Below are 21,985 nucleotides of genomic sequence, written 5' to 3'. Positions count from 1 at the left end.
CATTGTACTTCCCCTTTTACCAATTTGACAATAATCTACCTTCCTGTTTTTGCCACCAAAGTGGATAACCTCACATTTATCCATATTAAACTGCATCTGCCATGCATCTGCCCACTCATCCAACCTGTCCAAGTCACCCTGCATCCTCATAGCATCCTCTTCACAGTTCACACTGCCACCCAGCTTTGTGTCATCTGCAAATTTGCTAATGTCACTTTTAATCCCTTAATCTAGATAATTAATGTATATTGTAAATAGCTGCTGTCCCAGCACCGAGCCTTGCAGCACTCCACACGTCACTGCCTGCCATTCTGAAAGGGACTCACTTTGTTTCCTGTCTACCAACCAATTTTCTATCCATGTCAGCACTCTACCGCCAATACCATGTGCCCTATTTTTGCTCACTAATCTCCTTTGTGGGACCTTATCAAATGTTTTCTGAAAATCCAGGTACACTACATCCACTGGCTCTCCCTTGTCCATTTTCCTAGTTAGTCTAAAAAAATTGCATAGCCATCATTGCATGCACCGTTTCTTCTTCCAAATACCAGTTGATTTAATTTTCTAAATTTAAATTCTCTCGCTTATTAACTCAGTAAATATACCAAACTATTGTATGCGACCAGATATACCCCAAGAATACAATGAGTGAGCAAATTGTTCCACTCCCTGAACTAACAGTTCCTCACTACATAAGAGCCTACCTATGTAGTTGCTCTTCTCAATATAAAAACATCCAGATTTTCCTCAACTTCATTCATTGCACTGTTAAAAGGGTAAGCCATTTCTAGAAGGGATTTTGTAATAAATAAATTCTGCATGCAATTAGAATTCCAAAGGTCTATATGTGGTGATACTTTTGCTGGATCACAAATATGGATTTATGACTGAGATTTAATGTGATCCCACCACCAATCAAATCTTCCCATCCCCACCCCTTTCTGTTTTCCGTAGACACCACTCTCTTCACAACCCTTTGGTTCACAAATCCCTTTCCACCCAAGCTACCACCTCCCCAGGTTCCTCCCCCTGCAACTGCAGGTGATGCAACACCTGCCCCTACGCTTCCTCCCTCACTGCTCATCCAGGGAGTCCAGGACTCCATCCAGGTGAGACAGAGGTTAACATGCTCCTCCTCTCACTTTATCCACTGCATGTGGTGCTCCCAATATTGCCTCCTATACATCAGCTAGACTAACCATAGATCAGATGACTGCTTCGCTGATCACTTGCTCTCAGTCCACCAAGGCCTTCTGGATCTCCTGGTTACTAACCATTTTAACTTCTCTTTCTTCTCCCATATCCTCCTTTCTGTCATGTACCTCCCTCATTGCCAGTGAGACCATGAGCAAACTGGAGGAACAATTTTAATTACCCCACCCCCTTCTCTTTCCTGTGCCCAACCCCCACCCTGGTGTACACCCATTTCTTCTACTATCTCACCCCTTCAATCCCCCTCCCCTCCCCAATGTTCTTCCACCTATATCCTTCCCTCTGGTTTTACATGTCACTCCAATTCTCTGTTTATCTGGCACCTTTTTTGATTCTTTTTCATCTCTAGCCTTTGTCCACCAATCCACCATTCAACCCCCTCCACCCTCAGTTGTATACACCTATCACTTGCCAGGCTTTGTCACCCACTACCTCTATTCCAGCTTTCTCCCTCCTACTACAGTCAGTCTGAAGAAGATGCCTATCCATGTTATCCAGAGATGCTGCCTGACCTGCTGAATTAAACCAATGAAAATATGCACTTAGAGTACAAGATTTGTACTGTCTTGATTGGTGACCAATAATTCTTCATCTTAAAGAAAATAACGCAGCACACTGCAGACTGAACACACTGCTCAAAGCTTCTACTGGATTTCTTTGCACCACATTCCAGAAACCGATTTTCTACCAAAACGATGTCACTTCTGTGCAAAATAAAAGCTCGATACTTCTTCACTTATAAAGAAGGAAATAAATCATAGAAAGAGTCATACGAGGCAGCTTTCATGTCTCTTAGAGACCAGTTTTAAAGTTGCCATGCAACCCAAAAGATTACATGTCATGCATGCCAATGGTGACCAAGAAAGCAAACAGTGAAAGCAGCTTCTTGGGAATGCCAACTAATAGTATAGCTTAAATTGCTGTCCAGTAATGTACATGAATTTGCAATTTCATCAAGCCCTGATCGATTTTTGTAATAGCTGAACTAATATGATTCAAATGTATTCATGAACAACAGCCATTTCATTGATTTATTTAATTTAATGACCTCACTGCCTTCCCTACCAACATATATCGTCGCAGAAATGTGGCTTCAGTTATCTTACGTGATCTGCATCTACAAGATGTGAAGAAATTAATACTGTACCCTATTCAATTTCTTCTTGATTCTTGGAAATTCTCTTTAGTTGCTACAAAGCAATATTATTTGGTATGCTGATATGTTTCCATTGCATTAATCAACAACACACACATTGCATTCACCCATTTCATTTAATCACCTGATCTAGCCTCTCTAACAAAAATATATTTTTGCAAAGTATGTATGTAATGTAATCTGCATCAACAAAATACACACTTATCAGTTTCTTCCTCATTCTCTAAAATTCCCAGAATGGTGTGAAGTTTGTTTAGTAGCTAAAACGTAATATGATTTGCTTTTGTTAAATGTAAACTCCATTACAAAGTAATACAGGACTAATAACCGCTAATAGTGGATGTGAATAAATTTCACTTTTATTTTCATATGTTTGCATTTGTTGTATGAATAATGGCAAGAAAAAGAGATATTATTTGATTTAATTATGTTTTGCATTTGCTCAGCTATTATCTGCAAGTTTCTTCAAATGGTCTTTTTAATTAAAACAATTTCTTAGTTCATTGATCAAATGTGAGGTTATCCACTTTGGTGGCAAGTGCAGGAGGACATTCTTGCTATTGGGGGAGTGCAGTGTAGGTTCACGAGGTTAATTCCCAGGATGGCGGGACAGTCAAACGATGAAAGAATGGAGCGACTGGGCTTGTATTCACTGGAATTTAGAAGGATCAGAGGGGATCTTATAGGAACATAAAATTATTAGTGGATTGGACACGCTAGATGCAGGAAACATGTTTCCAATGCTGGGGAAGTCCACAGTTTAGGAATAAGGAGTAGGCCATTTAGAACTGAGATGAGAAAAAAACTTTTTCACACAGAGAGGCAGTGGAGGCCGATTCATTGGATGCATTCAAAAGAGATTTAGATAGTGCTCTTAGGGCTAGCAGAATCAAGGGATATGGGGAAAAGGCAGGAACGGGGTACTGATTGCTGATGATCAGCCACGATCACATTGAATAGCATTGCTGGCTCGAAGGGCTGAATGGCCTGATCCTGTACATTTTGTCTATGTATCTAAATGTTGCTAGCCAGTGCCCCCACTTGGAATTGCCATCCACGGTCTCCTCCACCTATTCTTGTCTTTGCAGTAGTCTGGTCTGCGCAACAACAGCGGACTAATGGGGAGGCCTTCACTCTGAAACCCTACTGAATACATTTGATAGTAGGCTAGCTGAGAGTGAGACTATGCCAGTTGCAAATGCTGTACTTGTACTTTTTAAAGCAGGACTAGCACGATGTTTTAAATCTTCCCAACATCTATATAATTAAAAATCTCATCTTGACAACTTCCTGTTTGTGCTGTATATTGATTTTAGAAAAAACGCTACCATATATCGCTATGATTTTTGATTTTTCCCATCGATGATAAATAAAAAAGTTATGAGTGTTTAAAAAACATTGAGATCCGCTCGCCTGTCAATCACCGCGATGAAGGTAATGAGGTAATGCCCCTTCCATGGGGGGGGGGGGAGAGGGAGTGGAGGGCAGGACTATAAAACCCCGGATGCCTGGATGTGACTCAGTCACTCTGCAAGATCGCGAGCGAGAGGCCACGACTCTCATTCTATGCTGTGAATAAACTGAAATGTGCGTCTGCAATGTACTTGCAATAAATGATTTGTTAGCCCTTAATGGCCATGCCATGAGTTGTTTGGCCTGCTGGCCTGCCTGTGCTTGAAACTGCAATGCTTTATTAGGTCCAACTGTGTTTGGAAGGAATAAATGCTTTATTAGGTCCGACTGTGTTTGATTCAAAAGTCCCGCTCATTTCGAGACTTCCGCTTTGTGGACAGGCCGAATATTGCGTAATTTCCGGTGAGTGCAGAGGTCGCACTAATTACGTAATTTCCGGTAAGTGCAGAGGTCACGCTGATTGCGGAAGTGCCGCTGACTGCGGAAGCCCCAATGTGGAGAAGCCTTGCTCAGCTGTGTGAGTATGCAAGAAAGTTTACTGCCATATATATGGCGTGTGAGTGTGAGTGGTCTCAGTGACTGAACTGCCAGCCCAAGAATCCATTTGGCCCACAATATCCATACTGGCCCTCTGGAAACCAGTCCCTTCAGCGCACAAAACCATGCTAGCGCTCCAGAAAGCCCCCCCCCCCCCCGCACCGGCCAGCAATATTGGAATTGGTGGAGAGGTGGAATATTGCGTTGGGGGACCAGCCCTCCCATATGAAGCTGGGACCCAACTGGTCCCACTTAGTCTAGTGGGTGTTTAAAAGTTTTGTGTTTTTTTTGCAATTAAATTTACCAAACCATTAATGTTAACCAAAACACAATTCATTTAAAACATTAGAGTACTGCATTGTCCAGTAATTCTATACAAACATAGAAGTCCATGTCTCAATGCAGAATCTGATTGCCTCCAGGCTTTGAATTGCTCTTATGGAAATCATCGGGGTCTTGTATCCAAATGGCAATTCCCCAGTTTAGTACAGGAGAACTCCATCAAAACTGAGATGTGCTGTTATTCTAAAGTGGAGTCCATGTGAATATTTCTCCACAGATGCTGCCTGACCCACCGAGCTACTCCAGCATTTCGAGTCTATCTTTAAATATTTCTCCTCTGTTTTCTACCATAAAGACTAGGGAACTCAGAAAGGTTTTTACAGGGATGGCTTGAGGGTCATCTACATTACACCAGAGTAGGTGTTGGATGTCTGAAAAAGCATAAAGGCAAATAAATTTTCCAATCCTGATCAGGTACATTCAAGAACACTGTAAATCTAGCGAAGAAAATACACAAGCCCTGAATGAGATACATGAATCATCCTTAGCCAAGGGGGAGGTGCTGGCAAATTGATTGGTGGCTAATGTTGCATCTTTAGTTAAGAAAGGCTCCAAAGAAAAACCTGGGAACTATAGACTTCTAAGCACAACATCTGGGGCAGGTAAGTTACTGGATAGGATTCATGGGATGAGCTGAACTGTGTAGGAATGAACTGTAGATGCTGGTTTAAAACGAAGATAGACACAAAGCTGGAGTAACTCAGTGGGTCAGAGACAAGTAACATATCTCCCTATATCACCATCTATATCTCATGTTTCCCTTACCCCCAACTCTCAGTCTGAAGAAGGGTCTTGACCCATAACGTCATCTATGTCTTTTCTCCAGAGATGCTGTCTGACCCGCTGAGTTACTCCTGCTTTTTGTGTCTATTTACAGGGATAAGATATACACGCATTTGGAAAGTCAGGGCTTGATTAGGAATAGTCAGCATGGTTTTGTACACGGAGGATAAGGTCACAGAAATTTGATTGAGTTTTTTGAAGAAATAATCAAGAACGTCAATGAGGGCAGGGTAGTAGACAGTGTTTATGGACTTCAGCAAGCGTTTGGATAAGATTCCCTATGGTAGGCTACTCTGGAAGTTACATTACTTGGAATTCAGGGAGAAATGGACAATTGGGTATATATAAATGGCTTGATGGTGATGATGGAAGGGTTTTTTTGGACTGTGGTGGACCTCAGGGATTGGTGCTGGGCCCATTATTGTATGTTATTTATATTAACTACCGTATCTCCCGGCAATGAAGATGCACCTGCGTCGAAGAAGTACCCCCATTTTGAGTTGCTAAATTTGGAAAAAAAGGCTCTCGGGACAGGATCAAGGGTTTGGTTTAGTCCAGGGGTCGGCAATCTTTTTTGCATAGGGACCAGGACCCATGTTTGTGAGCATGGCAGGCCACATCTATCGGCATAGTTAATAAATGGAGGTAATAATACATACTAACTAAATTAGTAATTAGTAATAATGCATACTAATAATACATAAATTAGTAATAATACATACTAATAATACATAGTTTTCACGTGTTTTTCAATTAGTTTTCTGTAGTTCCCAGGTCGCCTGTGAACCCCAGGACTAGCTGCAGTTTCCAGGTCGCCTGCGAGCCCCGTGCCTAGCTGCAGTTCTGCTGTCCGGTCCCGGTGGCTGCTCGCAGCCACCCGAGCTACTGAGTGAGTTGCTGGCATGATCCCCGACCCCCTCCTTCTCAACGCTCCTGCCCTCCTCGTAACTTTACCCCTGGTGGCCCAGCCGTGCTGACCCCGGCCAGACTCTTCACACACTGTGGAAGGAATTCTCCCGTCAGCATTGCTGTCCTTTTACAGCCGCTCTACTGAGGGATAGCCAAGTCTATCTTTCTTGGCTAACAATCTAACCTTCGGCCTCCAGGACGCAGGTACATTTTTGGTCCTTATTTTAGGGTAAAAAAATAGTGTATTAATTGCCAGGAAATACAGCAATTCTCTGAAAGTAGCATCAAAGAGTTAAGGGGAGGTCTAGAAGGCCTCTGGCCTTCATTAGTTAGGGATTTGAGTACAGAGTTGGGATGTTACTTTGCAGTTGTACAAGCCATTGGCGAAACTGTACTTCAACATTTGTGTTAAGATGCCATTAAGCTGAAAAGAGTGCAGATAAGATTTACAAGGTAGTCAGGGCCCAAGTTGTAGAGATTGGGCAGATTAGGATTTCACTCCTTGCAGTGTAGGACACTGAGGAGTTATTTTATTGAAGTATAAAATCTTGAGGCATCGAGAATCAAACTCAGGTTTAGAGATGACAATAATTAATGAGGACGCTACATTTCCTCAAGGAGGCCTGATTATGAGAGCAAATAACAATCTGAATCCCCTTTTGTGTGAAAGATGATTGCCTTTTGTGGGATCGATGGTGCAAAGGCCAAGGGTTTATAATAGGACTTCCAAATTGCACTCAAATCTTCGATAGCAAACATTTTATACCAGTTTATGACTGGTATAGTTAAGAGCATTATGAAACTTGATAGCACGCAGTGAGTTACTAATTAGGCAAAATTCAAAAGGTGTGAATGAAGCAATTAGGGAGAAGCACCACTGATTAAAAGTGGATCAGAAGGACAGGAAATCTGTCATTTGTGCCCACTAAATCTATTTTTTTAAAGGAGGAAACTAATAATCAAAATTTGTCTCACTAAACATTTGGTATTAGGAAGTGAAAACTATGAACGCTCAAACTCAAATTATATTCAAAATCTTGAAATATTAAAACTAAAAGCTTCTAATAATACGGCATCGTTTTATTGCCGTAAGTTGTAAATATACGATGAAACTAAAATTGATTCATGCCGCTTTTGGAAGTGAACATTGAAGCGAATTTAACGTACCCTTGCTGGTCCAGTAATCAAGAGAATTTTATCTGTCACCTAAACTCACTTCAGGCAGAACATCACCAAGAAGCTGTGCAACATTAGGCATTCTGGATTCAGTTACCAATAACCAGCAGTGATCCGGTCTGTAGGGATTTCTGCAGCAGACAAGGACTAAGTTTTCATTGTATATCCCAAAAGAGTAATTCTGCTCCTTTGGAGTCTACAGGGAAAGCGGATAAAAAATATTACTGTTCACTTGCTCGCCACTAAGTCAAAATGATGTTTGGTTTCTGATGATAGCCCTGAGACCAGACATGTTTATGTTGAAAGAATCCCTATTGGTTTTGTGTGTTGCCTTTGCTGCAGGAGATCACAGCCATTCAGTTCCTGATGGCTCCAGGGGAAACTAGGCAGTTTGCAAGATGGGGGAAGGGAAAGTGATACCCTGGGTTCCGCTTTACTAAAAATTCCTTCAAGGATATTGAGCTTGTGGAAAGAAATGAAAATTAAGCTGTAGGAGTCTAACAGCAAATAATGGAGTGCAAGCATGCAAGAATCACTTTCAATTACATCTTCCTTCTCATGGTTTTTATTGCAGTCTTTTCCATTAAAATCTGCAGGTCAGTGGACTTACCAGAATCAAAATTATTTAGAAGCTACAGTATCATTTCATCAAAATGCAGAAAGTTGCATTTAGTTGTATGAAGTGGAACTTCCCTGGTTCTATTAACATGAGTATTATTCCTTCAGATAAATATTTCTCAAATAGAATGTACTAAACTTATTTACATGTCTTAGAATTTGCTAATCACTTGTACCATCAGCTGATGTTCTAATCATCATTTCATACTGTGTAAAATATTTTAAAATTTGGTAAACATTGCAGCTTTTACAGCCTTGTTTGTTGCCTTTGTGAATTCTTCAGTGATTGCATGGTTAGCCTCTTTGATGATACTACTGTTGCTGGATGCTCAGAGCCCCTAGAACTGATGAGATAGGCCACAGGGCAAGTACCAGCTCTTCACAACTGACCACAAACATCGGAGCCACCATCAACATATAAACAAATTATAAGAACATAAAAGGCTCTGTTAACAAACCTAAGGGATATGTGCACGAAGGAACTACAGATGCTGGTTTACACTGAAGATAGACACAAAATGCTGGAGTAACTCAGTGGGTCATCAGACTGATGAAGGGTCTCGACCCGAAACATCAACTATTCCTTTTCTCCAAGATGCTGCCTGACCCACTGAGTTCCTCCAGCATTTTGTGTCTATCCAAGGGATATGATTGGGAGCCTGGCAAGAAGTTGATGCTGGGGAATAAATATCAAGAGTGCAATTCCATTTACATAGAAATAAGAAATAAACACAGCAGAGCAATTGAGGAGAAGCATATGTGTAATTGGTCAAGTATTGCACGTCTCAGTTTCTCTTTATAACAGGCACTGAAAATGCAACTGGGAAAAGTTAGAGTGCATGAGGTGAATGGAATTCTGCCCGAGGTCATGAATGGGTTAGAAGAAGTCATGCATGCTATTGGAAAGATCATTGAGAAGTCTCCAGTAGTTAGTCAGAAAATGATATTGAAGGGCAATGCTGAGGCTGGTCAAACTTGAGCTGATGAACAACATGCAATCTATAGTCAAAGTGGGAAAATTCAATGCAGCCATGCAAGTTACCCTGCATTTGAGCAACATGTTAAGCTATAGGGCTTGTTCTTAACCTTAACCCAGGCTCCATGAAAAAGTCGCAAGTACGACCAGACTATTGGCTGATGATTGTTTGCTGTACCGTCCAATTAAGTCAACTGATGTGAAGATGCTCTCCAAAAGGATCTCGATACTATGGTCGAGTGGTCACAACAATGGGGCATGTAGTTCAACCCTTCCAAATGTGAAACCATGTGTGTCACCAGAAAGAGGAATCCAGGTGTCACAACATACTTGAAGAATCCCAACAAACCAAGTATCTTGGCATCAAATTGCAGAATGATCTGCGTTGGAATGGTGAGACTCATCATGCAACAGTGAAAGCAACAGGTGTCCTAAACTTCCTGAGGCACAACGTTCATCATTGTTCAGCTTCTGTCAAGGAGAAGCTGTATTTCACCCTCGTTAGACCTCATTTGGACTACGCAGTTGCAGCTTGGGACCCATACACAGATAAAAACATTTAATCCATCGAACGTGTCCAAAGACGGGCCGCTCGATTTGTTACTAACACACATGAGAGATAAGCGAGTGTCACCAAACTTCTGAATTCTCTGGGGTGGAACCCTCTCCAAGACAGACGTGAAGCTCACCATTTGATCTGTTTTTACAAAATGTTAAATGGTCAGCTAGACATAGATCACAAGACCTACACCAACCCCAAACCAATTAGGAGCAGATCGATCCGATTTGTGATCCCAGCTACAAAGACAGATGTGTACAGCAATTCGTTCTTCCCATGCACAATTAAAGCATGGAATAATCTCCACCAAACTATAGTTACCCAACCAGATGCAACTAAATTTAAAGTAGCACTTTCTTCCCAATAACCCTTTCTGGCTTAATCCCTCCCTTCACCACTTCCAGTTTAAATTCCAGTTGGAATATTTTGGAGGACCAAGTAACCAAGAACCAAGAACCAAGACAGAAACATTTGCATTAGCCTTAGGTTCCTTGAAGGCACTCTCCAGGATCTTGCTAAACTATTATTTCATCATCCTGCCAACAGATCAATTAGCAATGTCGATCCAGAATTATCCTCAACAGAAAATCATCCAGATGTATACAATAGCTCAGAAGCTATGCACTATTCCCTTTGTATACAATCTACCTCCAACTGTCCATGTGAAGTATAATGCTGTTCCTCCAACTCTACAAATACACCCATGATTAGTGCCCTTAGACTGACAATCATCCCAATGCCGACTTCTTCAGCCAGTACTAACCTATCCATTGCTGAACAAACTGGCACATCCTCCTCTGGATACACCAAAGTCAAATCTTCAATAGGTGTGAATCATAATGGCTACAACTGCAAGCAGATATCTCCCAGGCAACAACGTTGGAATCTCAGGATCTAGCTCAAATAATGACACCATTGCAAATATCCAATATCCTTGGTAAATGTCAGAAAGCAGAAGAAATTGCCTAGTTTGCATTCAAGGAGATGAAGAAACACCAAACAAATAGCAACAAGACAGACCAGAAGAGTATGTTTACTTCGGTCCTGATTATTAAAGAGTGGTCTCGTGATGACCTAGTAAGGGTCGTGTTGCTCAGTGAAATATACTCATTTGGTCAAACACAGCAAGGCCAGACACGTAAATGTCCGAAGAAGGGTCCAGACCTGAAACATCATCCAGCCTTTTCCTCTCCAGATGTTGCCTGACCCGCTGAGTTCCTCCAGCACTTTATGCTTTGCTCAGGATTCTAACATCTGCAGTTCCATATCTCTACATACTGTAAATGTCACCCTCACTTTTATACTCAAAATATACTTGTCTCCTGCGTGATGTCAGCAGCATCATGGACCCAGTGAACAAAATATAAATGTCCACATTGGCATCATGTTTGGATATGACATAGCCCATCATTTGTGAGTGGCTGATCCACTCAAGATTACATACAATTTTGATGGTAGGTCTGCAGGAGCAACATTATTGCAAATCAGTTTCTATTTCTGCAGGGTCCACATTTGAACCAGAACAGATTCAACAGTAAGATAGACAATTTGCTCACCTCTGGAAAAGGCCTGCCTATAATGAGAAATCTTCCAGTTCAATGCAGTCTTTCAGAAATACTCCAGGAGATGTTGATGTGAATAGTGCCTCTGATCTTCAGTTACATATCGTTTTCCTGCTCGAACAGGAACATGCACACATAGAGGTTGGATGGTGATATTAAGTGGGGGAGGTGGGGATATTTTGTGTTTTCTGCAAATAAATGTAGTGATTACATTTTTTGTGCAGAATTTGGAAATCAAGCATGGCATTTTGACAGCCCATGGCAGTGATGAGGGAGGGTATGGTGGCTCATATAGAGTAGCAGATGTCAGGGGCACTAGCTGTACAACGGGAAGAAGAGATAGGGCTAGATATATCACAGCAGCAAGCCAACTCTAAAGTTCATAAACTGATGCTGAGAGGCATCAATGACTGTTGCCAAATCATACGCGAGTACACCAAGCCAGACACAAATACATCAGAGCATGCAAGAGAAAAATAACCAGAGTGCAACGAGGTATATTGGGAGTTTCGACAATACCCTTAGCTTATGAGAGGTCTATTTGGTAGTCTGATAAGAGCAGGGAAGAAGCTGTTCCTCAATCTGTTGGTACGTGCTTACAAGCTTTTGTAACTTCCGCCTAATGGGAGAAGGAAGAAGAGGAAATGACTTTGGTCTAAGTAGTCCTTGATTACATTGGCTGCTTTCCCAAGGTAGCGTGTAGTGTGGATGGAGTTGATGGGGGGGGGGGGGGGTTGGGTTTGAGTGATGAGCGGACTGGGATCCGTCCACAACTTCCCGGATTTCGTTGCTGTCATGGGCAGAGCAATTGCCAAACCAAGTTGTGATGCATCGTGATAGGATGCCTTTCGTGGTGCATATGGAGATTAATAAGAGTCACTGGAGGCATGCCAAATTTGCTTAGTCTTCTGAGTATATAGAGATTTGCTGTGCTTTCCTGACCAATATTTACACCCTGCAACTTGTAGCTCTTGACCAACTCTACCTCAGACTGGGGCATGTATTCCTCCCTAATTCCTGAAGTCAATACCAAGCTTCCTCATCTTGTTTACATAGAAGAAGAGGTTGTTGTCTTGAAACCATTAAGCTACTAAGATCTCTATTGCCTTCCTGTACACCATCTTGTCATTTTTTGAGAACAGGCCCAAAGCAGTGGTGTCACTACAAACTTGTAAATGGAGAAACAGCTGAGCAGAATTTGGCTGCAGAGTCCCATAGAAGGGGGTATAGTAAGGGGCTGAGAACCATCCTTGTGGGGCACTGGTGTTGGTGGCTGTGATTGTGTGGAGAACATCACAGAATAACCTACTGCTGCTCACTCAGGTATACAGATGCTTGGATCACTGATTGGAATCAGCAGCAATAATCGTGATCACTAATCTAATGTCATAATGATAATTGTGACCCATCAGCAAGGTATTTTCCCCTTACTTGAGATCAAGGAACTGACCACATGGGAAGAAAGAATCTGGAATCTGAATGTCTCAATTGCTCATTTAACATTCACTCCACAGCACAATGATAGAAACAAAAAGGTGTATATATATATATATATATACACCTGGGTCCCATGTTCACACGGGAGGGCTGGTCCCCCAATGCAATATTCCACCTCTCCACCAATTCCAATATTGGTAGCCAGTGGGTGGGGCAGAGAGGGGGGGAGAGAGAGAGGGGGGGGGGGGGGGGGCAGAGATGGGGCAGACAGGGGGGGGGGGGGGAAAGGGGGGGGGCAGAGAGGGGGGGGCTTTCTAGAGCGCTAGTATGGGTGTTGTGGGCTGAAGGGACTGGTTTCCAGAGGGCTAGTATGGACATTGTGGGCCAAATGGATTCTTGCGGTGGCAGCTCAGTCACTCAAGCCTAATGTGCTGGCAGCTCACTCACGACTGGTGGGCTGGCAGTTGACTCACGGCTATTCCTTGAAATTCCATTTAAAGCAGGGTGCGTCCACCAAATTCAAATGCAGTTTGGGGGGGGGGGGGGGGAGGGCAGAGGGGGCGGGGGGGCAGAGAGGAGGGGGGGGGCATAGGGGGGTAGGGGGGGGGGGGCATAGAGGGGGGGGGAGGGGGGGGGAGAAGGAGGGGCAGAGAGGGGGGGGGGCAGAGAAGGGGGGGGGGCAGAGAGGGGGGAGAAGGGGGGGGGGCAAGAGGGGGGTGAAGAGAGGGTGTGGGGGGGGGGGGGCCAACGGTCTCCTGGGGAGGAGGCGGCCGTTCCAGATATTCCAAGCCGCTGAGGAGGGTTCACCCGACGCCAGAGCTTCATCATCCGGCGAGAGGGCCTGAAGCATCGGGCTGCCGTAGTGGCGACTGCAGAGGCCTCAATAGGCCCGACTATGGGTGAAACAGGGGACGGGACTGGACTTTTGATGCCATCCCCCACAGTGGGAACCATTGTGGGGGGATGTTTTTATGTTTAAATTCTTTGATGTTGTGTCTTATCTTTATTGTTTGCTGCAATGGCAAGTCAAATTTCACTACACCAATTGGTGTATGTGATAATAAATGTTATTTGTCCTTTGTCCTCATTCTTATACCTCTGGAAAATATATTTTTTGCACTTCTTCTTAAACTGAGTAATGTTTGTGCTTTGCTTGAGTTCCACATCCAAATAACTCCACAATTTCACCCCACAGATTGAGATACACATACTCTTCATAGTTGCACGAACACAAAGTTTCTTTAAATTAAACTTTCCTCTCAAATTATAACCACCCTCCCTGTTAAATAACATATTTTGTATATTACCTGGTAGTAAATTATTTCTTGCTTTATACATTATTTGTGCTGTATTAAATTTTACTAGATCCATAAACGTCAAGGCATTTGACTTTAAAAACAGGTATGTATGTGTACTTGTGAGTATGTGTACATACACACACACACTAAAAAGAAATGTCTCTCTCATTTATAACATTGTTTACAGTGTACTATGTTTACATATTCTGTTGTGCTGCAGCAAGTAAGAATTTCATTGTTCTATCTGGAATATGACAATAAAATACTCTTGACTTGACTCTAGTGAAAAGTATTTAATGGCCCAATTGTGTAATTTCCTAAAGGGCTAATGTGTGTCTTCTCGCAGACAAGAAGAATTCTGAACAATTATGTTCTGTTTATGACTGGAGAATAATTCAGAGATAAAATACTTCCTTCAGCTTATTTTCTTTAACTAGACAAACTGCTTATAATATTTGCAACAAAATTCCATCGTCTTTATTTATTTAATATTTCACATCCAATATTTGTGCATCGGCTTTGAACTGGACACAGTGTGCGACAGAAGCATCTCCTACTGCTGTATCCAATTACAGTTACAGGATTGGTAGCATCTTACCCGCAGTGTGAGCATGTCTGACAAGGCTTTCTCACGCACAGTGGTGCGCTCTGACAGGTTGGTCTCAGTATCTTCCCCTTGATTTTCAGTGGAGGACCCTGTAGACTTTGCCGTCATGCTGAGGGTGGATTTCTCTCGGCTTTGTTTCAAAGTGCGTTTCCTCTTTCCCATTAAATCAACATGACTGTTGGAAAATTTCACATCAGCTGCAAAGAAAATCTCACATTAATTCATGCAAGTTCTGTCATGTCAAGTCACTGCGTGGAGAACATAAAACAGTTTGATATTCAGCATTCTTGAAGTATGCTGTCAAAGGGCGCACTTAGTCATGGAAAAGAAACTCAACTCCCTTTTAAAAAGTATATATTTCAATAGTTTACTTAGAAATTGTATCATTTTCCTGGCAACGTATATGATGAATTGACATGCAAAAATGAACCACGGGACCAAAAACACTTTACCAGATGCTTGCTGACATAAATACATGCTGACTCTCTCATCAAACAAACTCTCAGGAAACCATGGTTGTTCTGTTGGGGGGAAAGAGTGGAGAATGCAGAGGAGCGACTACCAAATTTTTGGCAGAACTACGTTGCCTCGGCAGGATTGGTGTTTTTAAGATCAGGAAATGAAAAAAAAACAGGAACACTGCCTGGAAATCAATCTGATTGAGAGGGACGGCTTCCATTCAAATGGGAAGGAAGCTGAAAAAAAGCAGCTGGAGCAGATGGGAAGCCTTCAGCTGATTCTCATAGCATCATACAGCAGAGAAACAGGCCAGGTGGCTCAACTCGTCAATGCTAAAAGAGATGCCCCATCTAAATTAACCCCATTTGCCCATGTTTGGGCCACATCCCTCCAAACCTTTCCGATCCATCGTATCCAAGTATCTTTTTAATGCAGTTATAATACTGATTTCAACCACTGTTTCTGGCAGCTCATTCTATATACCCACCACCATCTGAGTGAAAACTTTGTCGCACGGGATCCTATTAAATTTTGTAGACCCAAAAAACTGGTGCAACTCAACGGGTCAGGCAGCATTTCTCGAGAAAACGAATAGGTGATGTTTCATGTCGACCTTTCCCCTTTCATCTTAAAATTATATTTTCTGGTTCTTGATTCCTCTACCCCAAGTAAAAGACTCTGTCCATTCACCCCATCAATTCCTCTCATGATCATATGCACCTCTATAAGATCACCTCTCTTTTTTTGTTTTTAATTTTAGTTGTGTATGTGTGAGGTGTGTGGGAGGGGTGGGAGAAACTTGTTTTAGTCTCTTCCTTCGGGGGGATGCAACTTTTTCTTCTCATATCCCCTGTCTCCGTCTCCGTCGAGGCCTAATGGCGGAGCCGGCGGCCTCGAGGCTCCGGAGGCAGAGCCAGCAAGGACTTATCAACACGAGGCTGGCCGACTTCAGGGCTGTGGTGGCGTTGCGGCGGTGGCGACCCAACTTCGGAGCCTCGGAGGCTCGGCCGCGGGCCCAGTGGACTCGGTCGTGTGCCCAGTGGACGACATCATCGGGAGCTCGGAGGTCACAGGTTGGTGACCTGTTCTCCAGAGCTCCCGCAACAACAGCTTCGTCCGCTGGACTGGAGGATGGCGGCTTCGACCGCCCCGGGCCACGGAGTTTGAACCGGCCCGTTCGCGGTGCTCAGATTCAGACGCGGTATTTATTTAACATCATCCAGCGGGGTCACAACATCGGAAGCCTGGATCGCCTCAATGCAGATAAGATCATCATAAATGTTTTCCAGACTCTTTCCAGCAAGGACATCCTTCCTTTAGCAGGGTGACCAAAGCAGATCACAATAGTATTTTTTTAAATGCTGTCTCACCAACGTTTTGTACATCTGTAATATAATGTCTCAATTTTTATACTCAGAAGTCAAGAATGTTTTATTGTCATATGTACCAAAACAGAACAATGAAATATCCTGATGAATGCTAATGTACCAAAAGCCTTCTTTCATAATCATAATCATAATTTATTAGCCATATGTTTTGCAACATATGAGGAATTTAGTTTGCTATACAGTAATAACGAAATGTGATGGAAGGCAATGAAGTCTTATCTTCTTTCCTCCCGTGGTCAGGGTAGTCGAACCATCGGCAACCGGTGATCGAGATCCCTCATCGGGGAGGTCTTAGCTCCCCCATCGGGGCTGTCGAATTCCTGTGGCTTGGAGTTCCCAAATTCAGTCCCTAACCAGTCTGCAGCTCCCACAGATTGGAGCACCAAAGGCAAAGTGATCGCCCACTCCGAGATGTTAAAGTCCGCAGGCTCCGCAGTTTTGGAGCTCTAGAAGTCCCAGCAAGAGACCGCCAGCTCCACGATGTTACCACTCTATCCACCTATGATGCCACTTTAAGGAAACTATGTACATGTACTCCTTTATCACTTTACTGTACAACCCTCCCCAGCACCGTACTACCATTTACTATGAAGGTGCTGATCTGGTTTGGCTTCCTGAAATATAACACCTCGCACTTATTTGCATTAAATTCCATCAGCCATTCCTCAGTTTACGTAGCTGATCAAAATCTGCTCTCACATCTGATAACCAACTTCAGAGTCTATGATACCACCTACTTTTGGGTCATCTGCAAACTTACTGATCATGCCTTGTACATTCTCAATCTAAATCACATATATAAACCAGAAAAAGCAATTGGCACAGCAACAATCCCCAAGGCACACCACTAGTTACAGGTGATGGTGATACAGGAGAGGTGCAATCCCTGATACCTGCAGTGCAGTATCCAGTCCTGACGCAAGGGCAAATTTGCACAGGCTATATTTACCAAATGGTCAAATGAAAACAAAGTTAAATTACAAAAGAATGGATTCCATTGAAAAACAATTCCATGAATGGACAAAGACAAGCTAAGCCTTGGGTACGACCATGGTCGAGGTTTATAATATAAGGGTTCGTCATAGAGATTGAAGGAAATGTACAGTGCATTCAGAAAGTATTCAGACCCCTTCATTTTATCCATATTTTGTTACGTTACAGCCATAATCTAAAATGGAATAAATTCATTTTTTTTATCATCAATCTACACACAATACCAATAATAAAAAAGTGAAAACAGGTGTTTAAACATTTTTGCAAAGTAACTAAAAATAAATAACGAAATATCACATTTACACAAGTATTCAGACCCTTTACTCAGTACTTTGTTGAAGCACCTCTGGCAGTGATTACAGCCTCAAGTCTTCTTGGGTATGACGCTACAAGCTTGGCACACCTGTATTTGGGTAATTTCTCCCATTCTTCTCTGCAGATCCTCTCAAGCTCTGTCAGGTTGGATGGGGATCGTCAATGCACAGCTATTTTCAGGTCCCTCTAGAGATGTTCGATCAGGTTCAAGTCCGGGCTCTGGCTGGGCCACTCAAGGACATTCACAGACTTGTCACAAAGCCACACATGCGATGTCTTGGGGACTTGGTTGTGTGCTTAGGGTCGTTATCCTGTTGGAAGATTAACCACCACCCGAGTCTGAGGTCCAGAATGCTCTGGAGCAGGTTTTCATCAAGGATCTCTCTGCACTTTGTTCCGTTCATCTTTCCCTCGATCCAGACTAGTCTCCCAGTTCCTGCCGCTGAAAAACATCCCCACAGCATGATGCTGCCACCACCATGTTTCACCGTAGATATGGTATTGGCCAGGTGATGAGCGGTGCCTGGGTTCCTCCAGACGTGACGCCTGGCATTCAGGCCAAAGAGTTCAATCTTGGTTTCATCAGATCAGAGAATCTTGTTTCTCATGGTCTGAGAGTCCTTTATGTACCTTTTGGCAAACTCCAAGCGGGCTGTCATGTGTCTTTTACTGAGGAGTGGCTTCCATCTGGCCACTCCAATAAAGGGCTGATTGTTGGAGTGCTGCAGATATAGTTGTCCTTCTGGAAGGTTCTCCCATCTCCACAGAGGAACTCTGGAGTGTCAGAGTGACCATTGGGTTCTTGGTCACCTCCCTGATCAATGCCCTTCTTCCCTGATTGCTCAGTTTGGCTGGGCGGCCAGCTCTATTAAGAGTCCTGGTGGTTCCAAAGTTCTTCCATTTAAGATTGACGGAGGCCACTGTGCTCTTTGGGACCTGCAATGCTGCAGAAATTGTTTTATACCATTCCCCAGTTCTGTGTCTCGACACAATCCTGACTGGGGGGTTTACGGACAATTCCTTCGTCTTCATGGCTTGGTTTTTGCTCTGACATGCACTGTCAACTGTGGGACCTTATACAGACAGGTATGTGCCTTTCCAAATCATGTCCAATCCATTTAATTTACCACTGGTGGACTCCAACAAAGTTGTAGAAACATCTGAAGGATAATCAATGGAAACAGAATGAACCTAAGCTCATTTTGAGTGTCATAGCAAAGGGTCTGAATACTGATGTAATTGTGACATTTCAGTTATTTATTTTGAATTACTTTGTAAAAATTTCTAAACACCTGTTTTCGCTTCTTCATTCTGGGGTATTCTGTGTAGTTTGATGATTAAAAAAATGAATTTAATCCATTTTAAAATAAGGCTGTAACGTAACAAAATGTGGAAAAAGTGAAGGGGTCTGAATACTTTCTGAATGCACTGTATGTCTTGTAGACAATCTTTCCACCAAAAGTATCATTAAAGATTTCTTCATGTTTGTGTAATAGCATTTCCAGATGCTTTCAACAATCCACAAAGGACGCCAAACAGAGCCATCCAATTAATTTTTTGTTTCCCTAACCAGTCATTTCCTGGCAATGTTGGTTAGAATTTGCAATTAACTACAACAATCGACAATTCTAATCATTGACCAATACAACAGATAAGGCACTTGATTTGCTTTCATACTTTCAGTACTTTGAGCAAAAAAGCTGCAAATACTTGAAATCTGAAACCGAACTGTTCCGAAGGTCAAGTAGCATCAATAGAATCAAATCCAATGTCAAGGATCCTTCGTTAGAACAATAATGGAAGACAAGAATGATTGAAGTTGCAGAAAGGGGAAGGGTGGAGCAAACAGTCTGCAATAAGGCACTGACCAAGTTGCCAAATCAACACTTACTATAAAAATCATCAATTAGTGACAAAAGAGAAAGAAAATTTATAAATTTTAACATGAAAGCCACATCGTTAGAGAGAAAGAAACCAGTGATTACTTAAAATTGTCAAAATTAATATTGCCCCGAGGTTTACAATGTGCCCAGACAGATGGTGAAATACTGTTGTCCAAGCTTTGGAGGTGAAAGACATAGAGGTCAGAGTGAGAGTGGTTGGAGAACTGAAATGATATGAGATTGGAAGCTCCGCATCACCTTTGCAGACCGAACATAGGAGCGATGCAGAGTTTTCACCCAATCTGTATGGAAGGGCAAGTTTGTGAACACCAAATACAATATACTAATTTGTAAATAAAGTAAGTGAATTTTTGCATAATCTAGAAAGATGCTTGGGTCTTTGCATAATGGGAAGGGGAGATGGCAAGTTGGTTGTGGAGGTGCTGGAGATGGAAGAATGTACCAACAAATTGTAAAGGAAATTAATATTTTGTAATATTGAAAGGGAAGAAGATGTGTCTAGTGGTGGAATCCCATTGAAGACGGTAGAAATTGTAAATGAATGTAAATGCTGGTGGAGTGGAAGGCAAGAAGAAGAAGAATAAGTCGTCTATCCTTTTTCTGGTTAGGCAGAAAGTAGGTGAGACCAGAAGCAGACCAGATTTAAAGGGCCAAATGGCCTGCTGCTGCTACTTGTTCTAAGCATGGAAATAGAAAAGATATCACTGGGAGATTTCTTAACTTCAGTAGATCACTCAAGTACAACTTGAGATTCCATCTACTTTTTGTCAATGGGAGAAGGCTGAATTTCTTGCTTTAAGTATCAATATCCAGGATAGACAATCTTCTGCTGTCCCTATATTCTTCTCTCTTTCATTTTATTGACCCTGAAACCAGATAGCTCCTGCTATTTCCATTTGTAGCATGGGCTTTATTCAAACTAATTCTACTCTGATTTGACTTCAAGGCATCACACATTTCCCCTCTGTATTTTCCTGTTGGGCAGAACTGAATCTGTGCATTTCACATAGATTTTTGAGTGCTTAATAATTAGGACTGAATCTCATAATTTAAACTACATACAAATACATCCGAGAAATTCACCAGCATTGCAATACCTGGATTAATCCCTAACTGCACAGTATAGTAGTTGATAGTTTCTCCTGCTTTTTGGTTCCGTATATCAAACTTGTCAAGTTTCGCTATGTTCAAAAGAAACAACCTTATAATTTCAGCTCTCGATACTTCAGTAAACATATCATGCTTGGCTTCTTTAAAACTACCACATTAGAAAGCATTTGACAGGTCTACGAGCCAAATCAACTTCCTTTGCTCATTTTTGGTATTTTAAATATGATCCAAAATATAATTTGCTTAAAAGAAAATGTCATTTCTCAACCTAAATGCTGTCACACACTCTGTTCAATTGCATTCCCGTTATACATCCCAGAATTGCAGTATTATATTTAACACGGAAAAAGGACCTTTTTTCCAAACAAGTCCAAGCTAATCCTCAAACATCCACTGACAAGAATAATTCACTAAACACAAGTTTTTTTAATCCACATTTGTGCTATAATTTTGTGCTTTCTACCTGAAGAGTGATGCTGCTGAAATGTTCCAATGTCTTGTAGTTTTTCTGATCATCAGTGATCCTTAACAACCAAAATCTTTTAAAGTTATGGTAGTAAGCAGACATTGTAAGTTTCCAGACTAACTGTGCACCAGCAATTGACAAAACTTTGGCACATCAGCCAATTTGTCTTCTGTGACCAGGGATTTCAATTACTGACCCAAAGAAGGTACTTCAGAGATTCAACGCATGCCTGTCTAGGCCTGGATAGAGTGGATGTGGAGAGGATGTTTCTGCTAGTGGGAGAGTCAGAGGTCATAACCTCAGAATTAAAGGACATTCTTTCAGGAAGGAGATGAGTAGGAATTTCTTTAGCCAGAGGGTGATAAAGCTATGGAATTCATTTCCACAGTCAATGGAGGCCAAGTCAATGGATATTTTTAAGGCAAAGATAGATAGATTTTTGATTAACACGGATGTCAGGGGTTGGGAGAAGGCAGGAGAATGGGGCTAGAAGGGAGAGATAGATGAAATGGTGGTGTAGACGTGATGGGCCGAATGACCTAATTCTGCTCCTATCATTTACGAACATTTATCTCTCTGTCATGGGCATTGGGTTTTGTTACGTTTACGATTATTTGATTATATTTGGATGCGGTCAGTGCACCATTGATGTAATACTTTCAGCACATCATACATATACTATGAGTTTGGTAGTCCATGGCAATTCCAATTGCTTCAACTAATGAAGTTACTGAAATCAAGAAATCATATTGACACACACATTGC

The 21,985-nt window shown here is 42.2% G+C and overlaps 1 protein-coding gene across 2 annotated transcripts in view; it reads right to left on the bottom strand.

Moving 5' to 3' along the window:
• The window catches only part of LOC129703961 ((E2-independent) E3 ubiquitin-conjugating enzyme FATS-like), a 280,942-nt gene that overhangs the window by 23,490 nt on the left and 235,467 nt on the right, over nt 1-21,985 (bottom strand). For both annotated transcript variants that reach the window (XM_055646707.1, XM_055646708.1), the window contains one exon: nt 14,577-14,782. In XM_055646707.1, the coding sequence (XP_055502682.1) occupies nt 14,577-14,782 (206 nt within the window). The remainder of the gene's footprint in view (nt 1-14,576; nt 14,783-21,985) is intronic.

The sequence above is a fragment of the Leucoraja erinacea genome, chromosome 15 (assembly GCF_028641065.1).
Source record: "Leucoraja erinacea ecotype New England chromosome 15, Leri_hhj_1, whole genome shotgun sequence".
Taxonomy (NCBI): domain Eukaryota; kingdom Metazoa; phylum Chordata; class Chondrichthyes; order Rajiformes; family Rajidae; genus Leucoraja; species Leucoraja erinaceus.
Note: the sequence above shows the minus strand (reverse complement) of the source record. Positions and strands in the feature narration are given on the sequence as shown.